The sequence below is a fragment of the Arabidopsis lyrata genome (assembly GCF_000004255.2).
Source record: "Arabidopsis lyrata subsp. lyrata unplaced genomic scaffold ARALYscaffold_5, whole genome shotgun sequence".
Taxonomy (NCBI): Eukaryota; Viridiplantae; Streptophyta; class Magnoliopsida; order Brassicales; family Brassicaceae; genus Arabidopsis; species Arabidopsis lyrata.
Window position 1 is genome coordinate 4,178,503 of NW_003302551.1, and position 24,641 is coordinate 4,203,143.

The 24,641-nt window shown below is 31.9% G+C and overlaps 3 protein-coding genes across 4 annotated transcripts; all 3 read right to left on the reverse strand.

Moving 5' to 3' along the window:
• Nucleotides 1-6,903: 6,903 nt before the first annotated feature.
• Nucleotides 6,904-8,758, reverse strand: LOC9313149 (trichome differentiation protein GL1). The gene is made up of 3 exons (XM_002877035.2): nucleotides 8,366-8,758; nucleotides 8,121-8,250; nucleotides 6,904-7,477 (listed from the first exon to the last, which is right to left on the reverse strand). Exons 1-3 carry the CDS (start codon nucleotides 8,502-8,504, stop codon nucleotides 7,060-7,062), a joined length of 687 nt encoding a protein of 228 aa, XP_002877081.1. The 5' UTR covers nucleotides 8,505-8,758; the 3' UTR covers nucleotides 6,904-7,059.
• Nucleotides 8,759-14,498: 5,740 nt separating this feature from the next.
• Nucleotides 14,499-17,047, reverse strand: LOC9313150 (protease Do-like 1, chloroplastic). The gene is made up of 8 exons (XM_002877036.2): nucleotides 16,517-17,047; nucleotides 16,308-16,430; nucleotides 16,013-16,184; nucleotides 15,853-15,890; nucleotides 15,411-15,609; nucleotides 15,133-15,285; nucleotides 14,897-15,031; nucleotides 14,499-14,814 (listed from the first exon to the last, which is right to left on the reverse strand). Exons 1-8 carry the CDS (start codon nucleotides 16,918-16,920, stop codon nucleotides 14,737-14,739), a joined length of 1,302 nt encoding a protein of 433 aa, XP_002877082.1. The 5' UTR covers nucleotides 16,921-17,047; the 3' UTR covers nucleotides 14,499-14,736.
• Nucleotides 17,048-19,351: 2,304 nt separating this feature from the next.
• Nucleotides 19,352-23,464, reverse strand: LOC9313151. Of its 2 annotated transcripts, none has more exons than XM_021026479.1 (15): nucleotides 23,327-23,464; nucleotides 22,107-22,912; nucleotides 21,830-21,974; nucleotides 21,655-21,722; nucleotides 21,514-21,567; nucleotides 21,334-21,417; nucleotides 21,150-21,238; nucleotides 20,990-21,070; nucleotides 20,728-20,858; nucleotides 20,573-20,614; nucleotides 20,385-20,461; nucleotides 20,203-20,293; nucleotides 20,034-20,115; nucleotides 19,856-19,928; nucleotides 19,352-19,770 (listed from the first exon to the last, which is right to left on the reverse strand). In XM_021026479.1, the coding sequence occupies exons 2-15, from the start codon at nucleotides 22,196-22,198 to the stop codon at nucleotides 19,602-19,604; spliced, it is 1,278 nt and encodes a 425-aa protein (XP_020882138.1). In that variant the 5' UTR covers nucleotides 22,199-22,912; nucleotides 23,327-23,464; the 3' UTR covers nucleotides 19,352-19,601. The 2 variants fall into 2 exon arrangements, with proteins under 2 accessions (XP_020882138.1, XP_020882137.1); XM_021026478.1 differs by having other exon boundaries at nucleotides 22,107-23,131.
• Nucleotides 23,465-24,641: the final 1,177 nt, after the last annotated feature.

Genomic DNA, 24,641 nt, shown 5'->3' on the forward strand with positions numbered 1-24,641 from the left:
TATATCTCAATAAAATTCATGCATATATAATAATTAAATAAAAATATAAGGTGAAAAAATATTGTTCCTCATACTTTTGAAAAAGTTATGTATGTATACGTGTAATAATGTACGTACATCTTTGTTGGTGTGTTAAATTTGTTAAGATAAATTTATTGATACAATAATAAACCAATATTGGCGATAGTGGGGGTGTATTCTACGACGCTCCTACTGGAGATGAAGCTATTGTTATTTGATTTTTTTTTTTTGTTTCTAAATACACTCCCAACAAACAATGGCTCTCTTGCCATACTAATTTATATTTTTGTCTCATCAACTCGGGTATTGACTAAATCATCAAAGACTATAACAAAATTCACACAATTACCATTCACTTTACAATTACCATGCCAATTTGTATATGTGTACGTCAAACATTTACCGTCATATGATTTCTCGTGTACATATTTAGTAATGTACGTACATTTTTCTAAAAATCATGTTTTATCTCATGGTTATGACTCACAAATGGTTGAATATCACCATTCTCTCCAAAATAATCGATGTTTTTTCAGTTACGTACACATTAATTAGTATACATACACGTTTCTAATAATCAACTGAATTTTCATGTTAGCCCCACAGTAAGTTGAGTGTCACCATCATTCCCGACATGTCATATCCCATATTTCTCAATAACAAAATCAGTCAACTTGTTGTAATGTAATCTTCGCCACTACCTTTATTACCGTTTATAGTTGTCATCTTCATTGTCCCCTTCCTCATCCTTTCTCTTTTTAGTCGTCCTCATACTCTTTTTTTTCATCCTCTTTATCACTCTGTACTTCTTCTGCTTCATCTACTTCCTCATTGTTTTCACCACCGACCCATGGTCAGTTTCATTAGAAAGGTCCTCCATCTTTCTGTGTAATTATTATTTTAAAATTTTTAATGAACGTTATGTTACATAATATTATTGGTGGATAATATATAAGATTCTAAACTAATATATAAGATTTGTAAACGTAGTGGGCTGAGTTGGGTCTTACATAAATCGTCGAAATTAAAACATCATCATTATTGAGCAACTCCACCTCACCACTTAGCAATATAGAAAAGCCATTATACACTTCGGAAGAATCATTCATTGTTAATAAATCGTACTTTGATTCAGGTAAAACCGATATTCCAATACTAAATTGCACACCATTACCATTCATTTCAAATCTACCATGCCCATCTGTATTCGTGTACGTAAAACATTCACCTTTACATACTTCATCGGGTACCTTGTTAGTAGTGTACGTACATTCTTCCAAAAATCATATCTTACCTCCCAGTTAGGACTCACAAATGGTTAAATGTCATAATTCTTTCCAAAATGATCGATGCTTTTTCCATCATGTACACGTTCATTAGTATAAGTACATGTTTCTATTAATAAACTGAATTTTCATGCTGGTCTCACAATCGGTTTAGTGTCACGAAACATCCCCGACATGTCCCATGTTGTAATGTAATCTTCGATAATACCTTTACTTCCGTTAATAGTCGGTTCTAGGATATTCTCCTACTTGACTAATCGTTTTCCATCGTCCTCTTCATCATCCTCTTTCTCTTTATCTTCTTTATTGTCATCTACTTCTTCTTCCTCTTCTACTTTCTCATTGTTTTCATCCACATTTAGAGCCTCCAATGTGGTTTTTGTTGCATTTTCACCCCCAAACCATGTTAGTTTCATCAGCCAAATCCTCCATCATGCACACACTTTTTACACCATCCCTAACGGATTGGACAAATGACACAAACATGTTCACTTGTCTATGATAGTTGTACTTATCTTCCTGCAAGTCCCCACACATGGGGCAATGACACCATTTCTCTGTCACGATTACTATCTCGTCTTTCACGTACACAGTACTACATGTTTACGTACATAATCACCAATGTATGTACTTGTGTATGTTAACTTCTCTAATAAGCATGTGTGTGCACCTATGTATGCTGGTATATTGTGTCAATACTGATATTTGTGTCGTCCCACAAAGTCAGCATAATAGTTCGTACTAGGCTAAACATTAAGATATTTGGTTTGGTTTCTAGTAAGATTCTTTTGGTACATGGTACTTTGGGTAGAATGATTTTATATCCATTTCTGGTATCTTAAAATTTTGGTCCGGTTCAGTTTGGTTTCAGATATTTTTGGTTCAGTTCCGGGTACCCAGAATATTGGTAAAAGTTAAAATTTATTAAATTTAAATAAAATTTGCTTAATTTTTTTTTTTGACAAATATAAGTAAAAAATTTGGATATGATCTGTCTTAAATAATGACACCTAAGTGTTTATAATTGTAATCTGGGTAATTGTGATATAAATGTCTAAATATAATTCATATGTTTGGTATATAACTATATTTCGGATACCCATTCGGTTCTCAGTTTGGTTCGGATTAGGTTTTGGTTCTTCAACTATGGTTATGGTTATTTAGGTATAAAAGTTTAATTTCATTCAGATATTTTGTCAGTTTCGGGTTCAGTTCATATTTTTCGAATAGGTTCGGTTTGATTCTTTAATTTTAGGTATCTTTTTTATGTATAGTTCGTACATGGTTTGAATATTTTGTTTTTTATGTTAAAAAAATATTTTAAACATAAATATACAAATTATTTAGATGTTTATATACATATACGCACACAAATTACTACTGTGTACGTACACATGAGTACGTGATATTGTTAGTTTTAAATTATCTTCAACAACACGATTAAAATTAAGAAATAAATTATTATTCAGAGTGTAAAAATATATATGAAAATGGATCTTAAAAGATAGAAAAAATTAAATTTTAATTGAAAGTACAAAAATAATAAATATTTATAAAAATGAAAAGAGACAAAAAATGTGAAAAACAAAAAAAGGTGAAAAATAATAATAATCTTATTTATTTATATTTTTCTATTTTTTAATTTTGTTTTTACACTGTAGCTAACGATATACAGTGTACGTAACCAACTCGCCTGACGATTTTGTTCGCTGTCACTGTACACCGGTTCGGCTAGAAGGACATTTTCGTCTGAAATTGACATAATTGTCAAATGGTGAAAGCCTTTCCCCACTTTGTCAAAATCTAAAAGAAAAACATAAAACATGGTCTGGCCCGTAATTAACCCAAAAAATTCGATCTATTAGTATGGTTGAATTTGTTCACTTTTGGATAGCTGATTAAAAAAAAAGAATTAACTTCCATTTGATCATGTTTCAAGTCAATCCAATCCAACATGGCACATGAGCTCGAGTGTTTCTTACATGATCACTCACTCCTGTACTTAGTGATAAACCGATCACCTAAACCCTAAAGACGACTATTTTCAAGTAACATCTAGTTAAAACTGGGTCGATCCTATCCATACTATTTAGCTATTTAAGCAATGTTTTGAAACTTTATCTTTGTGATATAACCATTTGTTCTCATATTTCAGAATGAAGATCTCGTCTATTGATTTTTTTTCCTAACAATATCTTTCGTCTCATCTCTATTTAATGCTTTGTCTATAAACATACATGAACTTCTTCTTTTATTTGGACATTCGTTAAGGTAGATTATGTTGAATTAGTACTAATTGAATGATAAGTTTAGGGTGTATCTTTTTCTTCATTCATTTAATATGCTATATATTGAAGGTAGATTTTGTTAATTAGTCATTCAATATCCACATTGATATATTGCGTTTATATCGGTTTTGAATATTTGTTTTCTTTCTTATATCATATTTTTTTATTGAGTCAAAATGTGGTTTTAGAATCTTTTAGTCATTATTGAGTCTCTACAGGTTCTAGGTTGCTTCGGAGGAAAACAATTTTTTTGGGATATAAACACACATTTGGAGATGTAAATTTTGAAGTATCATACGTTTGATCTCGAATGGAGGACTTTCAACCGTTAGATTTTTCCCATAATTTGACACAATCTGGAGAAGTATGTTAGCTTTCATTTCCAAATGATTGAAAATAAATCTGACTGTGCATCCACGAGTTATGCCTGATTTAGTGAAAACGTGTCATTTTGGCGAGCAATTAAAGCAGTTTCAGAGTTTGCGATTAGAGAGCGACAGACTGATCGGTCCCCTTCCCGTAACAGACAAGAATCACTTCCATATGCTGTTGGACCGAGCGGTCCACTCACCAAACCGATCGGTCACTTTCGAGACGCATTTTTGGTCTAGATTTGACCATATTCACTCCAGATCTAATCTGGCTCGTCTCCTATTGTTTTTAAACCCTAGACTCAACTTTTTACTCGCTATCATTCATATTTTTAAGTTCAAAACTTTGTTATTGGAGAAGAATCCATTCTCTTTGACAAATTGGAGAAAATTTCTAAACCCTTTTTCTTTATTTATCAATTCAATTTTGTTTTCTTTTATATCTCTTTGTGTTGTATCTTTTTCTATGCCTGAGTAGTTCTAAGTAGGAGATTCAATGGTTTGATGATTTGATTGTTGTTAGAAATTCTCTATCCTTCGGTTTCTTTGATTCAGATATGTTCTTAATGTTTGAATAGAATTGATCACCATGTTTTAGCTTATAGAGTTTTTCATGCATCAAAAGTGTTCGATAAAATAATGTCTGAACCAATGTGAATTGAGCAATGTATTTCTAGCCAAGGAAAGTTGATGTTAAAATGTATTGTGAACCGAATGGACTTGTTTGATAATGCGAAATTAACTACGAAGGTGCAAATAAAAGTTTAGCAAATGAGTAGTCAAGTTCAGTGACTAATTCCTTGAAAAAGGGTTAGTACGTCTACTTTTATCTTCATGTTCGAGAACAGTGTTTTATTGTTGAATTCATATTTCGTTGTTTCTATTAATCTCTAAAATATCCTATGGCTCAATGCTTTTATCATATAAGTTTAATCCTTTAATTTAATTTGCTTTTTTTTATTTGCAAGCATAATAACAAACAAAAAAATTTGTCGATTTAGTTAAAAACGAGTCTCGCAGATCTTTAGAGTATCATTGATTTTTGTGGATCGTCCTTGTATATACTACTTTGCGGTTAAAAGAATCAGGTAATTATTCGAGCAATCAAGTAGATTTAACCAATAAAAAATATGTGAAAATGTAAAACATCTTCATGAAATAGATGGCATTTTATGTTGGCTATAATACCACTCTCATCTTTATATTTTACTCTCGTTTTTTGAATAATAATGTATGTTTCATTTTGAATACAAAACTTTACAAAGAGATTTAGTTAGTTTTCAACTAAATGTTCTAATTAGTGAATTTTTTTTGTTAAAAGTTTGGTTTCGAAAATCCCGGTAAAGATACTTCTGTTTTGAAAACTAGATTCTGAAAAGAGAAAACGTGTGATTTAATTTCAATTCAATGATTGCTGGTATCTTTACTTTGTGTGTCCCTTCTGATTTTTTATTTACTACGTACCCAGTGCGGTTAATAATAAATAGACGTGTCGACCCGCACACATGTGGCCGCTAATTAACTACGACACAAGAATATGTGAAAAAATGTAAATAAATCGTAAAAAAAATACACGAACTATATATAAATGTTGAGTCATTAATGACCAATTTATATAGTTTGTTTTAAATGGAAACCTACGCTGAAGATATCAACACAACTTCGTTGTTATATGAAATGTGAGAGTACAAATTTATTACAGATAGGAATATTAATAATCGAATCCCATAATAATATCTATTTTTTTGTCTTCTTCTTTCTTTTTTGGTTAGAACACTTACTCAACAGTTCTTTTGGCGTCTCAACTAACTTTCCTGTTTTTACTTTAATTTTTATCACTAGGACTATAAAGAGACACGAGCTTATAAACACCACATGCATGATGCTCTTCGTGACAATAGTTTATATATATATATAAAGATTTTCCTTGGAAACTAATAAATCAGATTCAAAATATGTAACTTGAGTGCCATCTATATATGGTTTGTGAAATTAGTGTCCTCTCTTTGTCGAGAGCCGGAAGTTTAAATTGCTTCTCAATGTCACGAGTTAAAGTGAGCAATATTCAACGACAATTCCAATTCGTATCATTTATCAAATATGAAATCCGGATGGACTCATTGAAATCTCTTATTAGGGGAGAAACCTCACAGCTTAAACAGACATTTATCCATCGATTTAATGTCTTTCTATCTTATTTGTTTTGTCTTTTTGATGATTGAGTACACATGACTAGTTTGTTTTTTGTAGTACTTTTTATGAACCTTAAGTAATCTTATACTCCCTCTGTTTCACAAAGAGTGTTATTCTAGCATTTTTCATATGAATTAAGAAAAGTAAACAAATTTCATTTCTACCCCTTATTAATACACTAAATAATACCCTCTCTCTAATTAATAAGCTAAAATAGCGAGGTTAAAAAAGAGAATTAGTCTTTAAAACTGCATTGAAAACACAAAACGACACTTTTTGTGAAACGAGATTAAAACCTTAAAACGACACTCTTTGTGAAACAGAGAGAGTATGTATGTTTTAGTCCATGATCCAAAGAGACTGAAATATAAGCAGGAACTTCTCGATAATAACTATTTATATCATAACAAGCGATATTAGCAATAAGTGTGAAGTTACACTTTAAAATGAACTTTGCTTTCTTTGACAATCATTTATTCAAAGTTCAAAGTTCAAAGTAGAGGAAATTGTTTCCCATTATTATCTTTTGAATCTTATATATCTGAACTACTTTTTATTCGCATGAATTAAGAAAAGTTTTTTTTTCCTCAAAGATTTAAAAGATAAAAATCGTTTAAATTTTATCCACAAATATATTAAATGAGGATGACAAAAAATATATATATATGTATATAAATATATATATATATATATATATGAGGTAATTAGTAAAACTTATTCTGTATCCGCAGTAACTTATCTTTTACACTCGGTAAAATTTATTGCTCTTTAAAAATATAAAGAAGTACGTACTCGTAGATAGTATTAGTACTTTAGTAGTATTGATATCAATATCCGTATCCATAATTAATCGTTATTTTATCTCAAAATTAAGACAATTTCAAAACATGAACAATTAAACTAGAGGCAGTACTCAATATCACCAGAAGCAAAATTCATCATTACGAGTGAACTCAGCTCAAAATCGTCGTCATGAACCCATAAAGCGTTATTGCCATAATAGTGACTTGGATCATTAGTAGTTGCCATTAAGACATCGTTGTGAGCCAGTTCTTGTTTTGGTTTATCCTCGTACGAAGCTGATACGACGCCGTCAAAGCTCTTGGCTATATTCTCGTAGACATTTTCTTGTTGATGATGACGAGAAGAAGTTGTGGCGGCAGTGATGAACAATGACGGCAGAGAGTCGTCGTCTTCTCCGGTGGTTTTGACGGCGGAGGAGTAATCTCCGACGAGTTTTTTGCTGAGATGAGTGTTCCAGTAGTTCTTGACTTGGTTATCTGTTCTTCCCGGTACTCTTTTGGCTATTAAAGACCATCTGAATTTGTAGAAGAAATATTTAAAGATATTATAAAATAAATTCATATTTTATAACATAAATTATAACCTATATAAGTAGATGTTTATGATTCTTTTTTTCTTGGTGACATATGCATATGATTCATAAAATGTATGCATATAAATATATACACATAGAGAGAGGGTTTTACATTTTTTGAATTGTGGAAAACGTTTCCATCTCTATAATGAATTTTGAAAAGTGACTGCTTGCACGATACACTTATGAAAAAGTGTATATTTTTCATTAAATATTATCCACTTGAAAAGTTCGAACATATTTAAGTTCAAAAGATACTTTTAAAGATTTTTGTTTTTGTGGAGAAAACACCTTTTAACAATGAAATAATCCGATGTTAAAGTTGAGTTTAATCGAAGAGAAGACAAACTTTTAACTTGTGAAACTCTATAAATTTTTACATTTGCAAATAAGAAAATCCTTCAATTAGATTAAAAACATCTTAACCGGCCAAATCTTTGTTTAAAAAAACAATTCAAATATTTGATTTTAAAAAAAAACTATTTTTGTGTATTTTCTGCCCCATACATTAAACATTTAAACTAATTAACGATTAAATATAAAGACATGGTATATAGTATAGTAGTAACATAAATGTATGTACCTATTGCCAAGGAGCTTGTGGAGACGAATAATGAGGTCTTCTTCTTGTTCAGTGAAATTGCCTTTATTCACATTAGGGCTCAAATAATTCATCCATCTCAGTCTACAACTTTTCCCACATCTCTTTAGCCCTATCAACGAATCAAAATTTACACCAAATTAATCAAACTGAGATATTATTTATATTTGAACTAGCTAGAGATAAAAGTTAATATATGGTCACAAATTAAAAGAGAGAAAGAGTACCAGTTTTTCTGACGATGCGGTTCCATTGGCCAGTGCCATGATTAAGAACATAGTCCATAAGGATGTTGTCTTCTTCAACAGTCCATAAACCTTTCTTGTATTCTTGATTCTCTTTTTCCTCTCTTCTCCTTATTCTCATTCTTTTTTTAGTCTCTGCTTATTTCTGTGTGTTTTGTGTGTGAGAGAGAGAAAGAGAAAGAGATTGTGATAGTGAACTTATGATGGCTTTTCAAGACACGTGCTTATATATACACACACATCAATACGTATATTTTGTGTAATCATGGCTATAAGCATAATATGTACCTAATAATGTATACATAGCGTTATACTTTGTAACCCTACGTTACGTATTAAAATCTAAAATTTGGCAGTTGGTTAAATTATATCTATATGGCGAAAGAAAAAGAAACTTGTTTTATCCTTTCTGGAAATATATCAATACTTACTATATTTGTGAAATGAAATTTAGAAAAACAAATCTACTACATACGAAGCAGATTGTTGCGAAATGTTATATTGTATGATTTAACTGATTTGTGATTTATTTGACTTCAGGTCAGGGCCGGTCCGTTATGTTTAGCTGCCTAAAGCAAAACAAAAAATGAGCCCATTAACAAATGCATTTATTAAAAAAAATATCAATTGGGACTTTGGGTGTTTCGAACACACAACATTAAAATTCAAGGACACGTTTTCATGTCAACATAAACCACTACACTAACGACATTTACACAAAATGATGCCCCAAAAATATATATATCAATATGATGCCTAAAGCACCAGTTTCACCAGCTTTAGCTATGGGCCGGCCCTGTATATACGGATGATGGTTTACGGTGAGATCATTTTTTTTTTTGGTGAATGTGTGCTCTCGTTGAGAGATCATTATATTTACTCGAGCTAAGTTGTGACTTGGATGGTTGTGTTGCATGTGAAAGGTAGCTTTTTTTTTTTTTTTTTTGATAAACCCTATCGGTTATCCGGTCGGTTCCGGTGGGAACGCACCGGGGTGCTACATAGTGGACTGGTCCACCGTGTTAACGGTTAGGCCTTTACGGGCTATCATTCTGCCTATCCCGAGTTTGGAATGCCTTCCGACTAAGTGTCAGGGGGTAGTCAGACCGCCTGCATTTCTGGCTACCAGGTAAACCAATTGGGCCAAGGCCCAACTGACAGACTTCCCAAACAAATGTGTTTTTGTTTTCAGGAAGAATCAAACTCAGGTTTGAGAGTTTCGCCCTTTCCCAAAGCTTCCTCTGCCACTAGACCACAGATGCTTGGGAAAAGGTAGCTTTGCAAAAATAGAAGAAGTTTGAGGTTATGTTTGCAGGTTTCCCTTTAAACAAACTCATAACAATTTATGTATATATATATATTTGGTTGCAAATCTATAATTTATGTAGTTTTTGAACACTTTCATAACATCAAATATTACCCACGTGATAAGTGAAAACGAACCGAATCAGTGATGATCAGGGAGCATCTATCCCTACGTGGAATTTAATGTTGTCGTGCTTTTTAAGCAATACGAACAAGACACTGACATGGGTTGGTATTTATAAATTTGCAACGTAAATTATGTAATAAGATTCGATCTTCTATGGTTGAGACTGTATCTAAACCAAACCTGTTTAATAGGTATATATTTTTCTTGTCTTTTTCTTTGAATTTGTGGGGTCATAAAGCACAGGTTTCTTCATTTGGATACATATTCAAAGTAATATATATATAAACTACTTTTGAGCAGACGTTGGTAATGATTATGAGAACCTTCTCTGCTTTTGGAGTAAATTTCTAATTTAAGATATGTACGTGTATCTAGATATATACGACGACATGTCGTTACCCAAATGCTTCGTTAGAGGATAGCTTGTTGAGAACTTGACTATGCCAATCATATATGTTTGTTAATTTGGCTTTATCTAGCCCCAAATTAACAACTTAAAACTAAGAAAAAAAAGAAGAACACTGATAAAAACTGCAGTATTTATAATTATAAGTAAAAAGAAATTAAATAGTGATAATAGCTACTTTTATATAAATAATTTACATTTTCTTAGAAATAATTTTTCTCATAATTTCTCGATTTAGTATATAAGGGTTTTGAATTAAAAAAAGAAAAAAAGAGCATACATATTATTTTTTAATATCTTTGCGCAACTAAAGAGTATACATCTTAATAAGGGTATTATGTAATAGCTAGCTCGAAAACCAAAGTCGAAGAGAGTAGTAGGAAGGTGGTAACTCGTAAGTAGGGAGACAAGTGAAGAGCAGAGCTTCTATTCCTCTAATTATTTAGTGAGACATATTCCTTACCTATTCATCAGCATTCACTATTTTATTCTCTACCACTTAACTTGTTAGTTGAGACTAGGTTATAAACTATAAAACATATAAGAAAAAAAATATTCAGCTACACCAAGTATAACGGAATACATGGTTACACATGCCAAGTTTATAAATGTACAACCAACTACACGAACTAGATGTATTGCATGCCTACATATACCAACTATATGACAACATGTGATCAACATCACGAACATCTTATTCTGATATACTAATCATCGAAATCCGGCGTTGACCATTGTTGACCGACATTGACCAACAAATTTACAAAAATATTCAATTTTTTATTTATTTTAATATTAAAAACAAAAACAAAAAATTATTCTATTGAATCTTTTATGGTATTGTATAATTAAAGAGGAAAACACATTATATACTCAACTTAAATAAATTTTGTATATATATTGAATAAATTAATTGTTATAATTAGTTAGTTTTTTCAATTTCAAAACTAAAATAAAAGTGAAATAAAAATAATTAAGCGAATTACTTATTTTTACATTGTCAATAAAAACATTAACTTCTTATTTTATAAATATTTTTGCTAAAATCAATATCGTTAGATTTTCTATTTGCTATATATTAAAAAAAATCAAATTGCGATCTTTTTTTGTTGTTTAACCGTTATAACAAAAAAATTTTTAATAATTTTAATTACAAAATTAACAATATATTAAAGTTAGACTAAAGAGTATGTAAAATTTTCTATATATTCTTAACTATGTATTATGATTTTGATTTTAGCAAAAAAACTTAATATTTTTTTACCATGCAAACTTTAGATTAAAGAGTCATATACTCAATTTTTCTAAAAAAATTAATAAAATTTATTTCATTATAATTTTAGTTTAGTTTTGAAGTTAAAAAAATTAGCTAATTATTAAAATCATAAAAAATATTTTTTTTGTTAAATATAGAATGTGCTTTTTTATTATACAACACCATAAATGATTTCATAGAATAATTCTTTTAAAAAATTTTTTGAATATTTTTGTTGGTCAATACCGGTCAACAATGGTCAACGCCGAATTTCGTTGATTGGTGTACCAGAATAAATGTTCGTGATATTAACCACATGTCTTCATATAGTTGGTATATGTGGGCATGCAATACATTTAGTTCGTGTAGTTGGTTGTACAATTATAAACTTGACATGTGTAGCCATATATTCCGTTATACTTCGTATAGCTGAGTATCTTTTTTTCCAAACATATACTCTTACTTTGTACATAGACGTTTTTTTTTAGTATAACCTCTCATCAAAATATATGTCTTTTGTATATTCAATGTATGCAAATCTATATAATAAATATACAATGTATGCTTGTATATATTCAATGTTTATATAACTAAAAATGTTATAAATTTTAGGTCCATATTTTGAGAAACAAGAGATATGGGAGGGAGAACCATTTTTTATTGATCCATCAAAGTTTTTTCTCTTTTTTTCTACAGGAAACTGTTTTATGGTGAACTGTGGAACTAATTTTAAATAGGTTGTTCCCACTTTGTTGAATAAATAACTAAAAGATAGTAATATCTAATTCCAATGAAAAAAAGAGCATTATCAAATTTTAGTTGAATGTTACAATGGAATAAACAAACTGGTTAACGTGAATCAGGGCCGGCCCATAGCTAAAGCTAGTGAAACTGGTGCTTTAGGCATCATATTGATATATATATTTTTGGGGCATCATTTTGTGTAAAGGGAAAAAACCCGAAAAATACCTCATCTATTTTTTATTTGGACGTTTAATACCTAACTTTTTTTTGTTGGAAGAAAAATACCTTCGTTAATTATAATTGGTCGAAAAATACCTTATTTTTAAATTGTTGGTAGATTCAAACATCTGATTTAACGGTCGTTAACGGACATAACGATATCAGTAAACGACGTTAAATTATAACAGAAAAATAGCCGAAAAATACTCAATCTAATTATTTTTGGAATTTTAATACCCCAACTTTTTGGTTAGAAGAAAAATACCTCATGTAAAATATCTTTGTCTAAAAGTACTTCATTTTAAATTATTAGTGGATTCAAGTATGCGACTTAACAATCGTTAACAATATTACAGAAACATTTAACGACGTTAAATATTAACCCTGTCTATATAAATAGATATATACAATTTATTTTCAAAATTTTACAAATATATTGGTGTGATCAAAACTCAATATTACTTCGTTAATACGATCAAAACTCAATCTTTCTCGAACCATTTCTTCCATCTCTCCACTTTTACCTAAATTCTTCTCCACTTCCGCAACTATGCTACTCCACGACCACAAAAATGACAAATCTATCGTCGTCGTCATCTTTGTCACAATCTCTCATTTGTTAGTTGCAGAATCGTTACATTCCATCATCAAAATGATGTATTTAAATTTGCAGAATCTCTCATTTGTTAGTTGCAAAACCCTTCTAACTCCAACGATGCCTTTAGGAATGAAAAATGATGTATTTAAATTTGTAGGAGTGAAGCAAATGATGTATTTAAATTTGTATGTCATTCATTAAAGAAAATAGGAGATCAAAAGAAGTTCTATGAGGGTTAAAAATCATATGTGTTACCATTAGATCAAGTAATATATTTGTAAATGTTTGTATAAATATTGTATATACTAACAATTCAAAAATGAGGTATTTTTAGACAAAAATATATTTAAATGAGGTATTTTTCTTCCAACCAAAAAGTTTGGGTATTAAAAATCAAAAACTAAATAGATGAAGCATTTTTCGGCTATTTGTTTTGTTATAATATAACGTCGTTTACTGATACCGTAACGTCCGTTAACGACCGTTAAATCAGAGGTTTGAATTTACCAATAATATAAAGATAAAGTATTTTTCGACCAATTATAATTAAAGAAGGTATTTTTCTTCCAACAAAAAAAAGTTAGGTATTAAACGTCCAAATTAAAAATAGATGGAGTATTTTTCGGGTTTTTTCCCTTTGTGTAAATGTCGTTAGTGTAGTGGTTTATGTTGACATGAAAACGTGTCCTTGAATTTTAATGTTGTGTGTTCGAAACACCCAAAGTCCCAATTGATGTTTTTTTTTAATAAATGCATTTGTTAATGGGCTTCATTTTTTGTTTTGCTTTATAAGCAGCTAAACATAACGGACCGGCCCTGCGTATATAGATTATGAAACCCTATAGAAGTTATCAAAACTACGTCATTTTGGATAACAAAATGTGAAATAGAGACCGTAAAATGACTTAACAATTGAACAAATAAACTAAACCGTATAAGACTATAAAATAAAGATCGAACACATGAACTCAAGACATAACCATATACACGCCTCCTGTATTCCCTAGTCAGTTTTGCTTCAATTATATATACACAACGATTGTATAAATAACCTTAACTATCGCCACCGTTATTCTTAATGTCGCAATAAAACCATCGTCACATGTTGCTGCCACGACCACCGCTATCACAACCATCGTCACATGTTGCTGCGGAATTCACATAGCGGATGCAGGTTTCCAGGACCACGTCAGTTCCGCTTGGACACGATGCTAGTCGGACCACTTCGGTGGGACCGGAGTGGGTTATCAAAAAAAAAAAAAAAACCATCGCCAATATCTAATTTTGTTTTGGTCAATGGTATATCATGAAGAAGTATATCAAAACGATACTCTTGCGGCAATAAGTCAAAAATTAAACTTTAAAGTTTTGAAACTCAAATTTTGAACTATTGGTGGGGGCGATAAAGGTTTATTAATGATTAGAATTTTAACATAATGTTTCTATTAGTCGTGGTCGTGGTTGTGGCGATAAAGATTTTATTCTACAGTTTTCAGAGATTTTTTACATGCAATTTCCTTTCGGTGGTTCAAGACATTGCAATTTTGGCTAATTCCGGCTACCCTATGCAGGTATGCAATATAAACATATTTTTATGTACACAATTGGACGATCTATTTTCCGAACAATTGATATACAGAAATAACCCACCGGACTTTTTTTTCTACACGTTATATATTTACTTCTTTCAACGACGTTTCTAAGACTCGTCCGGCTTTGGTTCGAGAATTACAGAGATTTTCTCCTTGTGATCGCCTCTTAGAACCTCTACGGTCACCTAATCAACATCATCAAAATGTCACTCTCTCAGATGCAGAAACAAGTTGACGAAAATGCAGATTTTGGACTCGCTATTTTACCTCATCGCCGACTTTGCATTGATCGAGAATCCGGTACAGATCACTCCCGTTAGAGACTTTTGTACCGTTAACTGAGGTGATTATGTCTCCTAGTATTAGTCTCCCGTAACCGTCACGTTTCGTTGACTGAAGTCCCTGTTAAACAACAATCAACAACATCATTTTAATGTTAATACCGCAGAGTGGAACATAGAGAATATCTGTTATATCGAAACTTGGAAACAAGAAGAGCTTACTGCTTTCCCAGCTGGACCACTTGGAGGAGCATCCAAGACGAGCACGCCACTCACTCCCAATTGCTCAACAGATTGGTCCGGTGCGAATTTGATACCTAAGATTGGTCTTGTGACTTTACCAAATCTCACCAACTGATCAACGATACCACCCACCTGAGCATGAGAGAAACAGAGCTCGAAACAGCTTTACTCTCCCATTAGTGGATTCAAGGATAGAGAAAGACTCTCTCTCTGATTGTGTTTGCAATGGGAAAAAAAAAGAAGTCGAGAGAACTTACGGTGTCAACTGGGATCGAAAATCCCACTCCAGAAGATGCACCAGAAGGAGAATAAATGGCGGTGTTTATACCAATTAGCGTTCCTGAACTATCTAGAAGAGGTCCTCCGCTGTTACCGGGGTTAATAGCAGCATCTGTCTGTATCACATCTTGAATTGGACGACCAGTTGCAGCAGAACTAATTTCTCTTCGCAAACCACTGTACAAATCATAATACACAAACATGCTACAGTTTTCAGAACAGAAAAGGCCAGAAAATAAAAAGTAAATCCATTACGCCTGAAGAGGGGCAAGAGAAAATATATGTATCCTCATGTACCAACCATCTTTTTTTACCGTTTCGTTTGCGAGTTAACTAATTCCAGCATGATTATCGGAAGAACACATCCGATTTAAGGAGAATGCATCTTAAAAAAGAGAAGACAAAGACAATTTAACATACCTAATAACACCAGTTGTGAGAGTATGATCAAGTCCAAACTGCACAAAAAGGTTCTTGCTTTAGTGCGTGTGTCCAGAAAACATAAGTATCGACCCAGCTAGCAATAGAAACCACAAAAGCAGAGTTCTACTCTATAATCACTTTAAGGATATACACTCACAGGATTGCCAATGGCAAAGACTTTCTGGCCAACAAGAAGATCCGCAGAGACTCCAATCGGTATAGGTCTTAATTTGTTTTTCGGTGCATCAATACGTAGAACCGCAACATCCTTATCTTGATCAAATCCAACAACTTTTGCATCAAATGTTGTTTGATCAGCAAGAGTTACCCTATTATATAGATCACACAACCTCCTCATCATTCACAAACAACAAAAGGAACCATCCAAGCGAAACAATGTAGTCAAAGAATCCAAAATCAATCAGATTCATAAAGTGTCAACAAAATTGAACCTGAGATCAGAAGCACCACGAATAACATGATAATTGGTAACAATGTGACCTTGCTTATCCCACACAAAACCTGAACCAGAGCCTTGTGGTACCTCAAGAACATCCAATGTAAACGCGTCCTGCCTAATTCACACAACATTAGACCAATCCTCAAATCACAGATTACATACAAATCCATAATCAGATTCAAAGATCGGTAAAATTGATACCTGACGGCGAGATTAGTGATGTAAACAACGGAAGGAGTATTCTCTTGAAACAAACGAACAGTCGCGAGCTCATCAGTTTGAAGTTTCCTCGGAGTACTGACTACAAACGCCGAAGAAGGAGAAGCGGCGAATAGTGAGAACGATAACGCGACGGAGGTACAGAGGAGGAAGAAAGGTTTAACGGCGGAGAAAGGAGGAAGAAGAAGAGTATCATCATCGTTGTTGCTGTCGTTTAGTGGAAGCTTCGAGAGAATTCGGAAATAGCGTTTGGATCGGATTGGGTAGAGAGAAATTGGAGAGGATCGTGAAGAAGAGAGATTGAAGAAGGAGAGATGAGAAGAAGGAGGAGAGTGAAGGAAGAGAGTAGAAGAAAGGAGAAGCGAACAACTCGTCGTCGTCGCCATTAGTTTCTGGTCATGGACAATGGGATTGTGGTCTCTGTTTTATTTCTTTTTTTTTTTTTGTTATAAAAATATCAACTTTTGAAAATAATGGGGTTTTTTAGGCGACGCTATGGTTATGAATACGCAACCGAAAATAACCAAATTGAACCAAACAAAACCGGCTTTTGTGTGACCGAATCAAATCAGTATTTTTGAAAGTATCATCTTGTGTTAGATTGTATTAGATTCGTACCATCTTCATCAAGGCGAGCAAGGGATATATCAATCAATTTTGATGATCAAACTGAAACCATTATTGACAAGAACAATACTCTTTAGCTTCATGTTAAGGTGAGTGATATGATTCTTGTGCAAATAGCAATGAACGATATCTCTGTAAACAACATAAGAGAACAGAAAAAAAAAATCAATGCAATAAAAAACAACAACTTATTTGTAAATTAAGACAAGACAATTACCCCAACAATCCTTTTAAAATTAGTGTTCGATTGCCATCATAATTTCGCAATTGGTTGTTTTACAAGACACCCTCAAATTCTCACAACATAGTTATGCCTTGCAATGATCCTATTGAATTCTTTTTTCACGATTTCGCTAATTTGTTCAAGCTTACGTGCGCTTTCTGATCAATTAAGTGGGTGATTGGTTGGGGCTGAATTTGTAGTTTTAATGCTTTAGAATTTGGATTATAGACATGTTAGCCGTAGGTGTGATATTTTTGTAAAGCAAATCATGATTGGTAAATACTAATTTTATTATGTAGATTTTTTATACATATTAATTTTGTATTATTTTCTTAAACAATTAATAAAATATATAGTTAATATGAATATTAAATCTGGTTAAACAAAAAGAAAATAATATAAATTTGATATATAAATGTACGCAAATAATAATTAATAATACATGTATGTACATATGAATAACAAAGTTTTTATGCGTATATGAAATATAATATATGGTATTGGTTTTCTTAGTTTGGCATATAGTATTATTATTATTATTATTATTTCCATTTGATTTTATAATATTATCATGTATTTAGTATTTACTGTTCAATATATATATATATATATATATATATATATATATATATATACACGTAATTCTTTAAGAATTTACAAAATTAGATAAATTTCTTTATAAATTATTAATTATAAATTTATCGATAAATTAATATCTCTATAAATTAATAGATTTTCATTGTTCCAACATTATTAATTTATAAAGGTTTTACTGTATATATATAGTAGGATAAGAAAGTAAGATAAGTATAAATATACATGAAAAATTATGAATGAAAGATAGATAGAACGTTTAAAAAAAAAACAGATAAATAGAATAAAAATAAATAGTTGTTAATTTTTGCTACATCCTTCCTACAACCGAAATAATGAAGGTGTAGAAATTTGGTTCTTACCAACAAAACAAAAAACAAAAAAGGTAAAACATGATTGGTGGGTTAGGAAGTGCAAGGCGGTAAGGACATCCACATCGGTGGTCACTTATTTGGTATCTTAGAATTTAAATAATGTAAAATAATTGAAAAGTAAGAGAACTCGACGAAACGTATCTTTGTAAAAAAATGGTTTTCAACTTTTTAACATACTCCATTGATAGTTGTTTTATGCCCCGTTCTAAAAATCCTCGCCTAACCCGATTACTCTCCGCTTAATCGCTAGATCCACCCTCTCCACCTCGATTAATGACTAATTCCTTCAAAAAATCAGTCACCCGATTACTCTCCGCCTAATCCGATTAATTCTCGCGTAATCCGATTATTTTCCGCCTATTCTTACATATCCCGATTATTTTTTTATTGCAAGTATAAAACAACTCTTTTTTTTTGTTATTTAAACATTTGAATTGGAAGTTTGTGATGTTTTACAATAATTTATATTCAAATTTTTAACAAAAGTCATAATTTTTAATAAAAAATCTAAAAATTTACCTTAAAATATATTTTTATATGTTTATTACAATTTTGAAAATAATATTAGATTAATATATTTTTAAAATATTAAAATAACCCTAAAACTAATCTCCGATTAATCTCCCATTTTCCGATTAATCGCTAGACCCATACTGAACGCCCGACTAGCGCCTAGCGATTTTTCAAACAAGGGTTTTATGTAACTTGTTAATATATATTTTTATTAAATTTAAATTTTAAATAAATAACTAAAACTAATAAAATAATATATTTTAGATACCCAATGGGTTTTTGCCTAGGTTACTTTAAATTTTTGTATATAATTAAAAATATATAATCATAATTACTTTAATAATGTATTTGAAACAACTATAATTGTTTTTAACAGTATAATGTTAAACAAATCATCCTACCAAAAAAAAAAAAAACAAATCATAATTTGCTTCTTTTTTGGGTTATCTTTGTGCTAAAACCAAACCAAACGAACAAACCGAACTGAAGAGTGCAAAAACTAATCATGATTTCGCTTCTTTTAAGAACTTTAAAAATTCAAAAGCCCAAAACACCAAACTTAAAAATTATAAAAACCAGATAATTCGCTCCTAATTTGAACACAAAACACTTGTGCTCCACATGAGTAAAAATGGTTATTAGTAAATATATCTTCTTTCGTCGAACTTATTAAAAACTTGACTTGGTAGAGATCTAAATCAACTAGATAAAAGTGCAAAAAAATTAAAGGTTTAGTTTAGAGAATCTTCTGGGACGGTCTAAGTTCTTTAGGCAGTTCACTAAAATTCTCTGCGTCCACATCGGCTTGATACATTGGTCTCTTCCCCATTTTCCACACAATCCCTTCAGCCAAATGTTCTTTGTTCGGTGTTAGCATTACAAAGTTTGGATCAGCTCTTTGGTAACTGCAATGTCACAAAATAAAACAACGTGAAGATCATGAAGCTTAAGAGAGTTGATTTATTTTAAACTTGTCACAAATGGACTTACCTGGCTTCTCTTATGTTATCAACACGTAGACCAAACCCACATTCGACATATCCAGTCCGATGATTAGTTGTTGCTGCATAAAAAATGAACCCGACATGTTCAAATACCAACAACCTATGTTCATCTGGATTTTGCTGAACGCAGATCAAGAATCTCCAGATTATTTATCGAAGTATACCTGAAATATTGAATGCGAAAGACGGTTTCCACCACGACTTGAATGCTAATGACAATGTTGAGCTATGAGCTCCGACTTTACCCTGCAAAAATTGAAAATGTTATATACTGAGCAAATATTGAGATAGCTGTTCTCTTCGGGTAACTCGGAAAGGTATATGTTCTAATACCTTCAGCAAGAAGTTCTTATTGGCCTGCCAAGACGCAGCCATCTGCAATAAAGAATCTGGGGCATTGTGTGGTGTCGTGGAATCATCAACCCTTCAATATTAAAACGAAACTAAAGCTATGTTTCCGTATAGACAAACATTAGCTACAATGTTTTTTTTTTTTACTTAGAGATGTTCACTACCTCGATTGTAGCTCAAAACCTAAATCAATGTAGTTTGTGATTCCAACTACTTGGTTTTCTTCAAAAGGATTTTTCACCTGTTCCATTAAATCCATTTCATATTGAGCCAAAAGTTGTGCAAAACTTTATATATGGAAGACTAGTAATAGATGCAGAACAGAGAAATGACTGGTTTGAAAGAGTCATACCCGTCTTTGTACCACGATGTGTTGGTAGAACGTAGCGATAAACTGCATTTACAAGAAGGATAACATAATCAGCAAGAATAAGAATGCTACAAAAATGGATGAAACAGACAGCAAAAGAGCAATGTTTTCATCTATACGGATTTCAAAAGGATCACCTGAGAGCTTCTTGCTAGTTCAATGCCAATGTTAAACGAAGGACTCAAGGGGCTTTGTGACCCTACTCCATAGCCAGCAGCACAACTCCAGTTTCTTAGGTCTGTGTACTTTGCCAAATCTTCGCTTCCATCTAAAACAAAATCCAATAACAATTGTTGATGTTCACTTTTATTTCAATCACATAATGTATAGATAATAGCTTCCATGTGTGATGAGTAAAAGCTGTTCGACAGGAATAAAACAATGTATACACTGACTCACATAGCGGCTCATACTGCACTCCTACTGTAAACCTTCCCATCTTGCTTACAAGCCATGCATGCTTTGGCAATTCGTTATTCGCTAAATTGAAGAATCAAAGGGTCAGCATTGGGTCCAAAACAAAACAACGAGAATTTGCAGAGGAACTTGATGTGCTTACCAGTAAAAGGAGTGACAGTAGCTCCGACAGACAAATTCGTTGAGCCATATCTCAACCCCATGATTCTATATTCTTCAGATAAGTTTCCACTATAGAGAAAACATATATTCATCTTTACAATCTTACATTGTAGCAAAACATCTATCTATTCTAAGTAAAACGACAGCATATACACATGACTTACGTCTTTTTTGAAATCAAAGGGTAGACTGCAAATGCCCCGATCCCATATTTAGGGTAGTAAGCAGAAGACCTCATTTGAAGAACCCTTAATGATAACAAACAGAATAAACAATTTCAAAACATTAAACTTCTGTAATGAACAAAAGCTCCAAGAATATAACAAAAGTAGCACGGAGATTACGGATTCGATGTTGACACAGAAAGGTCCACAAAAGTATGAGGATCATCAACATCACTACACATTTAAGAAAAACAAACTGATCAGTATTCTAATTTTCCAACAACTACCTGTAATCTTTCAGATAAAAACTAAAATCTATACCTTTGCCAGCGAAACTCCGCGTTTCCAACAAAATCTCCATCCGCTCTACCATCTACTGCACCCCGAACCTTCGATTATTAAGGAAAATATCTCCAATTCATCGATAAAGACAAAACTTCTCGAATCAATCACTAAACAGAAACTAAAAACACAAAAGAGATTTCAAATTGGATACAGATGCAACCAAATCCACATGAGGATCATCAATAGGCTTCAACAAAAACTTGGCCGAGAAATTATTTGCTTCTTCAAAGTAATCCTCAAATAGACATTTCAATGCAAGCTTCCCAAACAACAAATTATATGATGATTCCAACATCCTGCATCATCTCAACAACAATTTCTCAAAATCGAACAAATACAATCTATGTTACCAGAATCGATCTATTGATTAGAAACAGCGATTAATCCAAAAATCGGAGAGATCGGAGAAGAAGAGGAGATATAGTAACCTAGTACGGGCGGAGAGAGGAGGGAAATCGAAGAGCGGAGGAACAAGAACCACCGGAGGCGGTGGTTCTTTTTTGACCAGAGCATTCCCCATTATTCTAGAACGGAGAAGAAGAGATTCTGCGACAACGAGAGAGATATAGAGAGGGAGAGAGCTTCTTCGATGAATCGATTGTTAGTGAGAGCGGCGATAGTGTCGCTTCTGCTTTTGCTTCACGTTTGAATATTTCAACATTCTTCTATATTAAGACTTTATATATCAAAAAACCCTACGCTTTGAATGAACCGACTCTAATGCTAATTAATCCAAATAAAAATCTCATAAACCTAACAATATTTTTTTAATGTGAAAATGTTTCTCAGCTACGCCAACAATACGTCATCGCATCGTCACACAAGCAGACAAAAACAATGTTGCGATAGCTACACTAACTATTGTAATCACATAACGACATGCACGAACTAACATGAATCATGATGTCGACACCATAAACATACATTCCGATACCGGTCCGGTGAAAAAAACGACAGAATCCGGCACCGGAGATGCCCACTTTCAAACCCAACCCATATTTAATTAAAACCCGACCCAGACACAATTTAAAACCCGACCCAAAAAAAAAATCAGAATAAAATCAAAGGGTGTCGATAAACCCGACCTAACTTCAAAAACCCATTTCTAATTGAAAACAAAAGAAAAAATGTCGATTCTATGTTATTAGTGTCGATTCAATGCGTTTCTCTGCCACCCTTGCACCTCTTCTTGATCGAACCACTTGAAATATTTGCAGTGCTCAGTTCCTCCATCCTTAACACATCGTAAACACTCTTAAGCTTCCAATCTTTTTTCATCTTAGTATTAACGAACACATATCAAACATATCTTGTACAATTGACACCCGAAAAACTTTCTACCCGGATTCTTCTCAGTCTTTGATGTGAATATCTTTGTCGGCAATCCACAATCACATTTCTTCATACCTCCAGAAGATCTACTCATACTAGATGAACCCATACTTATATCCATCTTACAAAAAATCAGACATATATCTTCATTTAGACATTTTATCAAACAACTTATATGCATCAATTTCTAAATCAATTACAACCTTAATAAACTACCAATTCTTTCCCATTACAACAAAATCACCACGTAAATCGTTCCACTACTTACACACATTAAGTAAATTTACTATTACAAATTTTAAAATAATCAACTTACAATGTTTCAAATCCGACAATTTGCTCAATACTTGCAGCGATAGAGAACTTCCTTTCCTCAATTCACCTAACCCACACTAATAACAGAGAATCGACATTTCTTCTTTTGTTTTCAATTAGAAATGGGTTTTTGAAGTTAGGTCGGGTTTATCGACACCCCTTGATTTTATTCCGAATTCTTTTTTTTTTGGGTCGGATTTTAAATTGCGTCTGGGTCGGGTTTTAATTGAATATGGGTCGGGTTAAAAATTGGGCATCTCCGGTGCCGGATTCCGTCGTCTCTTTCACCGGACCGGTATCGGAATGTATGTTTATGGTGTCGGCACCATAACTCATGTTAGTTCGTGCATGTCGTTATGTGATTGCAATAGTTGGTGTAGCTATCGCGACATTATTTTTGTCTGTATGTGTGACGATGTGATGACGCATTGTTAGCGTAGCTGAGAAACATTTTCCCTTTTGTAAAACTTTAATTATTAGAAAATGGTTGCATGGGTTTAATACTATATTATATTTTAGAAGATTTGACGAATAAGTTGATAAAAAAAAAGATTTGACGAATGTTTATGTTGTGTTTCATTTACAAATATACATTTTGATATTTTTTATTGAGAAAAACATTTCTTTTAAAAATTACATAGTCGACGATTTTAAAAAGTATAAGTTTGATTAAAACGTTTCTACATGAAAATATTCTTATTTTTGTTTTTTACAATACTTACGCTTCTAACACTTAAACAACATGATTTTAGTTTTTAGTGTACCATTTTTTGTTATTTTGAGATGTTAATTTTGTGATGTAAAGGAAACATCGTCTTATAAAAAAACTACTTTATTTTATTTTTGTTGTTTCTACCAATTTTGTGTTAAAATCATTTGATTCAATTGATAAAATCTCAAACTTATTATTCTTTTTGATCATGTTACATAGTTGTAGTTCCACTTGCGAATAGACTTTTCTTTGAGATATGCAACACAATTTCTTATAACGGTTTACATTTAACTTTTTTATATTTTGTTGTAGAACTCATTAATAATATGGCCATTGAGTTTTCTCTCTTTTTTTAGAAGATAAATTATAATATTTAAGACTTTAAGATCTTTTTTATATATAAATTCACAAAAATGTGACATTTACAATTTCTTCGTCTTTAAAATTTAAATTGATTTTAGTAATCTATTATTTTTCATAAGTGAAAATGTAATAATAAATAAAGCTCTTTGTAGTATATTGTTTTTAGAAACTAATGTTTGAACTTTAAATTTTATTTTCCTGTCAAAAATTTTATAAATAGAGTTATATAAAAATTTCTTTG

Bases quoted from the DNA above. Each gene is read 5' to 3' on its own strand.
- LOC9313149 (XM_002877035.2), bottom strand. From the start codon at position 8,504: ATGAGAATAAGGAGAAGAGAGGAAAAAGAGAATCAAGAATACAAGAAA. The intron at 8,251-8,365 runs GTACTCTTTCTC...ATTCGTTGATAG, and splicing joins CCGCATCGTCAGAAAAACTG to GGCTAAAGAGATGTGGGAAA. The intron at 7,478-8,120 runs GTACATACATTT...CTACAAATTCAG, and splicing joins CACAAGCTCCTTGGCAATAG to ATGGTCTTTAATAGCCAAAA.
- LOC9313150 (XM_002877036.2), bottom strand. From the start codon at position 16,920: ATGGCGACGACGACGAGTTGTTCGCTTCTCCTTTCTTCTACTCTCTTC. The intron at 15,891-16,012 runs GTGAGTGTATAT...CTTTTTGTGCAG, and splicing joins TCTTTGCCATTGGCAATCCT to TTTGGACTTGATCATACTCT. The intron at 15,610-15,852 runs GTATGTTAAATT...TGATTTGTACAG, and splicing joins CTCACAACTGGTGTTATTAG to TGGTTTGCGAAGAGAAATTA.
- LOC9313151 (XM_021026479.1), bottom strand. From the start codon at position 22,198: ATGGGGAATGCTCTGGTCAAAAAAGAACCACCGCCTCCGGTGGTTCTT. The intron at 21,568-21,654 runs GTATAGATTTTA...TTAAATGTGTAG, and splicing joins GCGGAGTTTCGCTGGCAAAG to TGATGTTGATGATCCTCATA. The intron at 21,418-21,513 runs GTAATCTCCGTG...GTTATCATTAAG, and splicing joins TCTGTGTCAACATCGAATCC to GGTTCTTCAAATGAGGTCTT.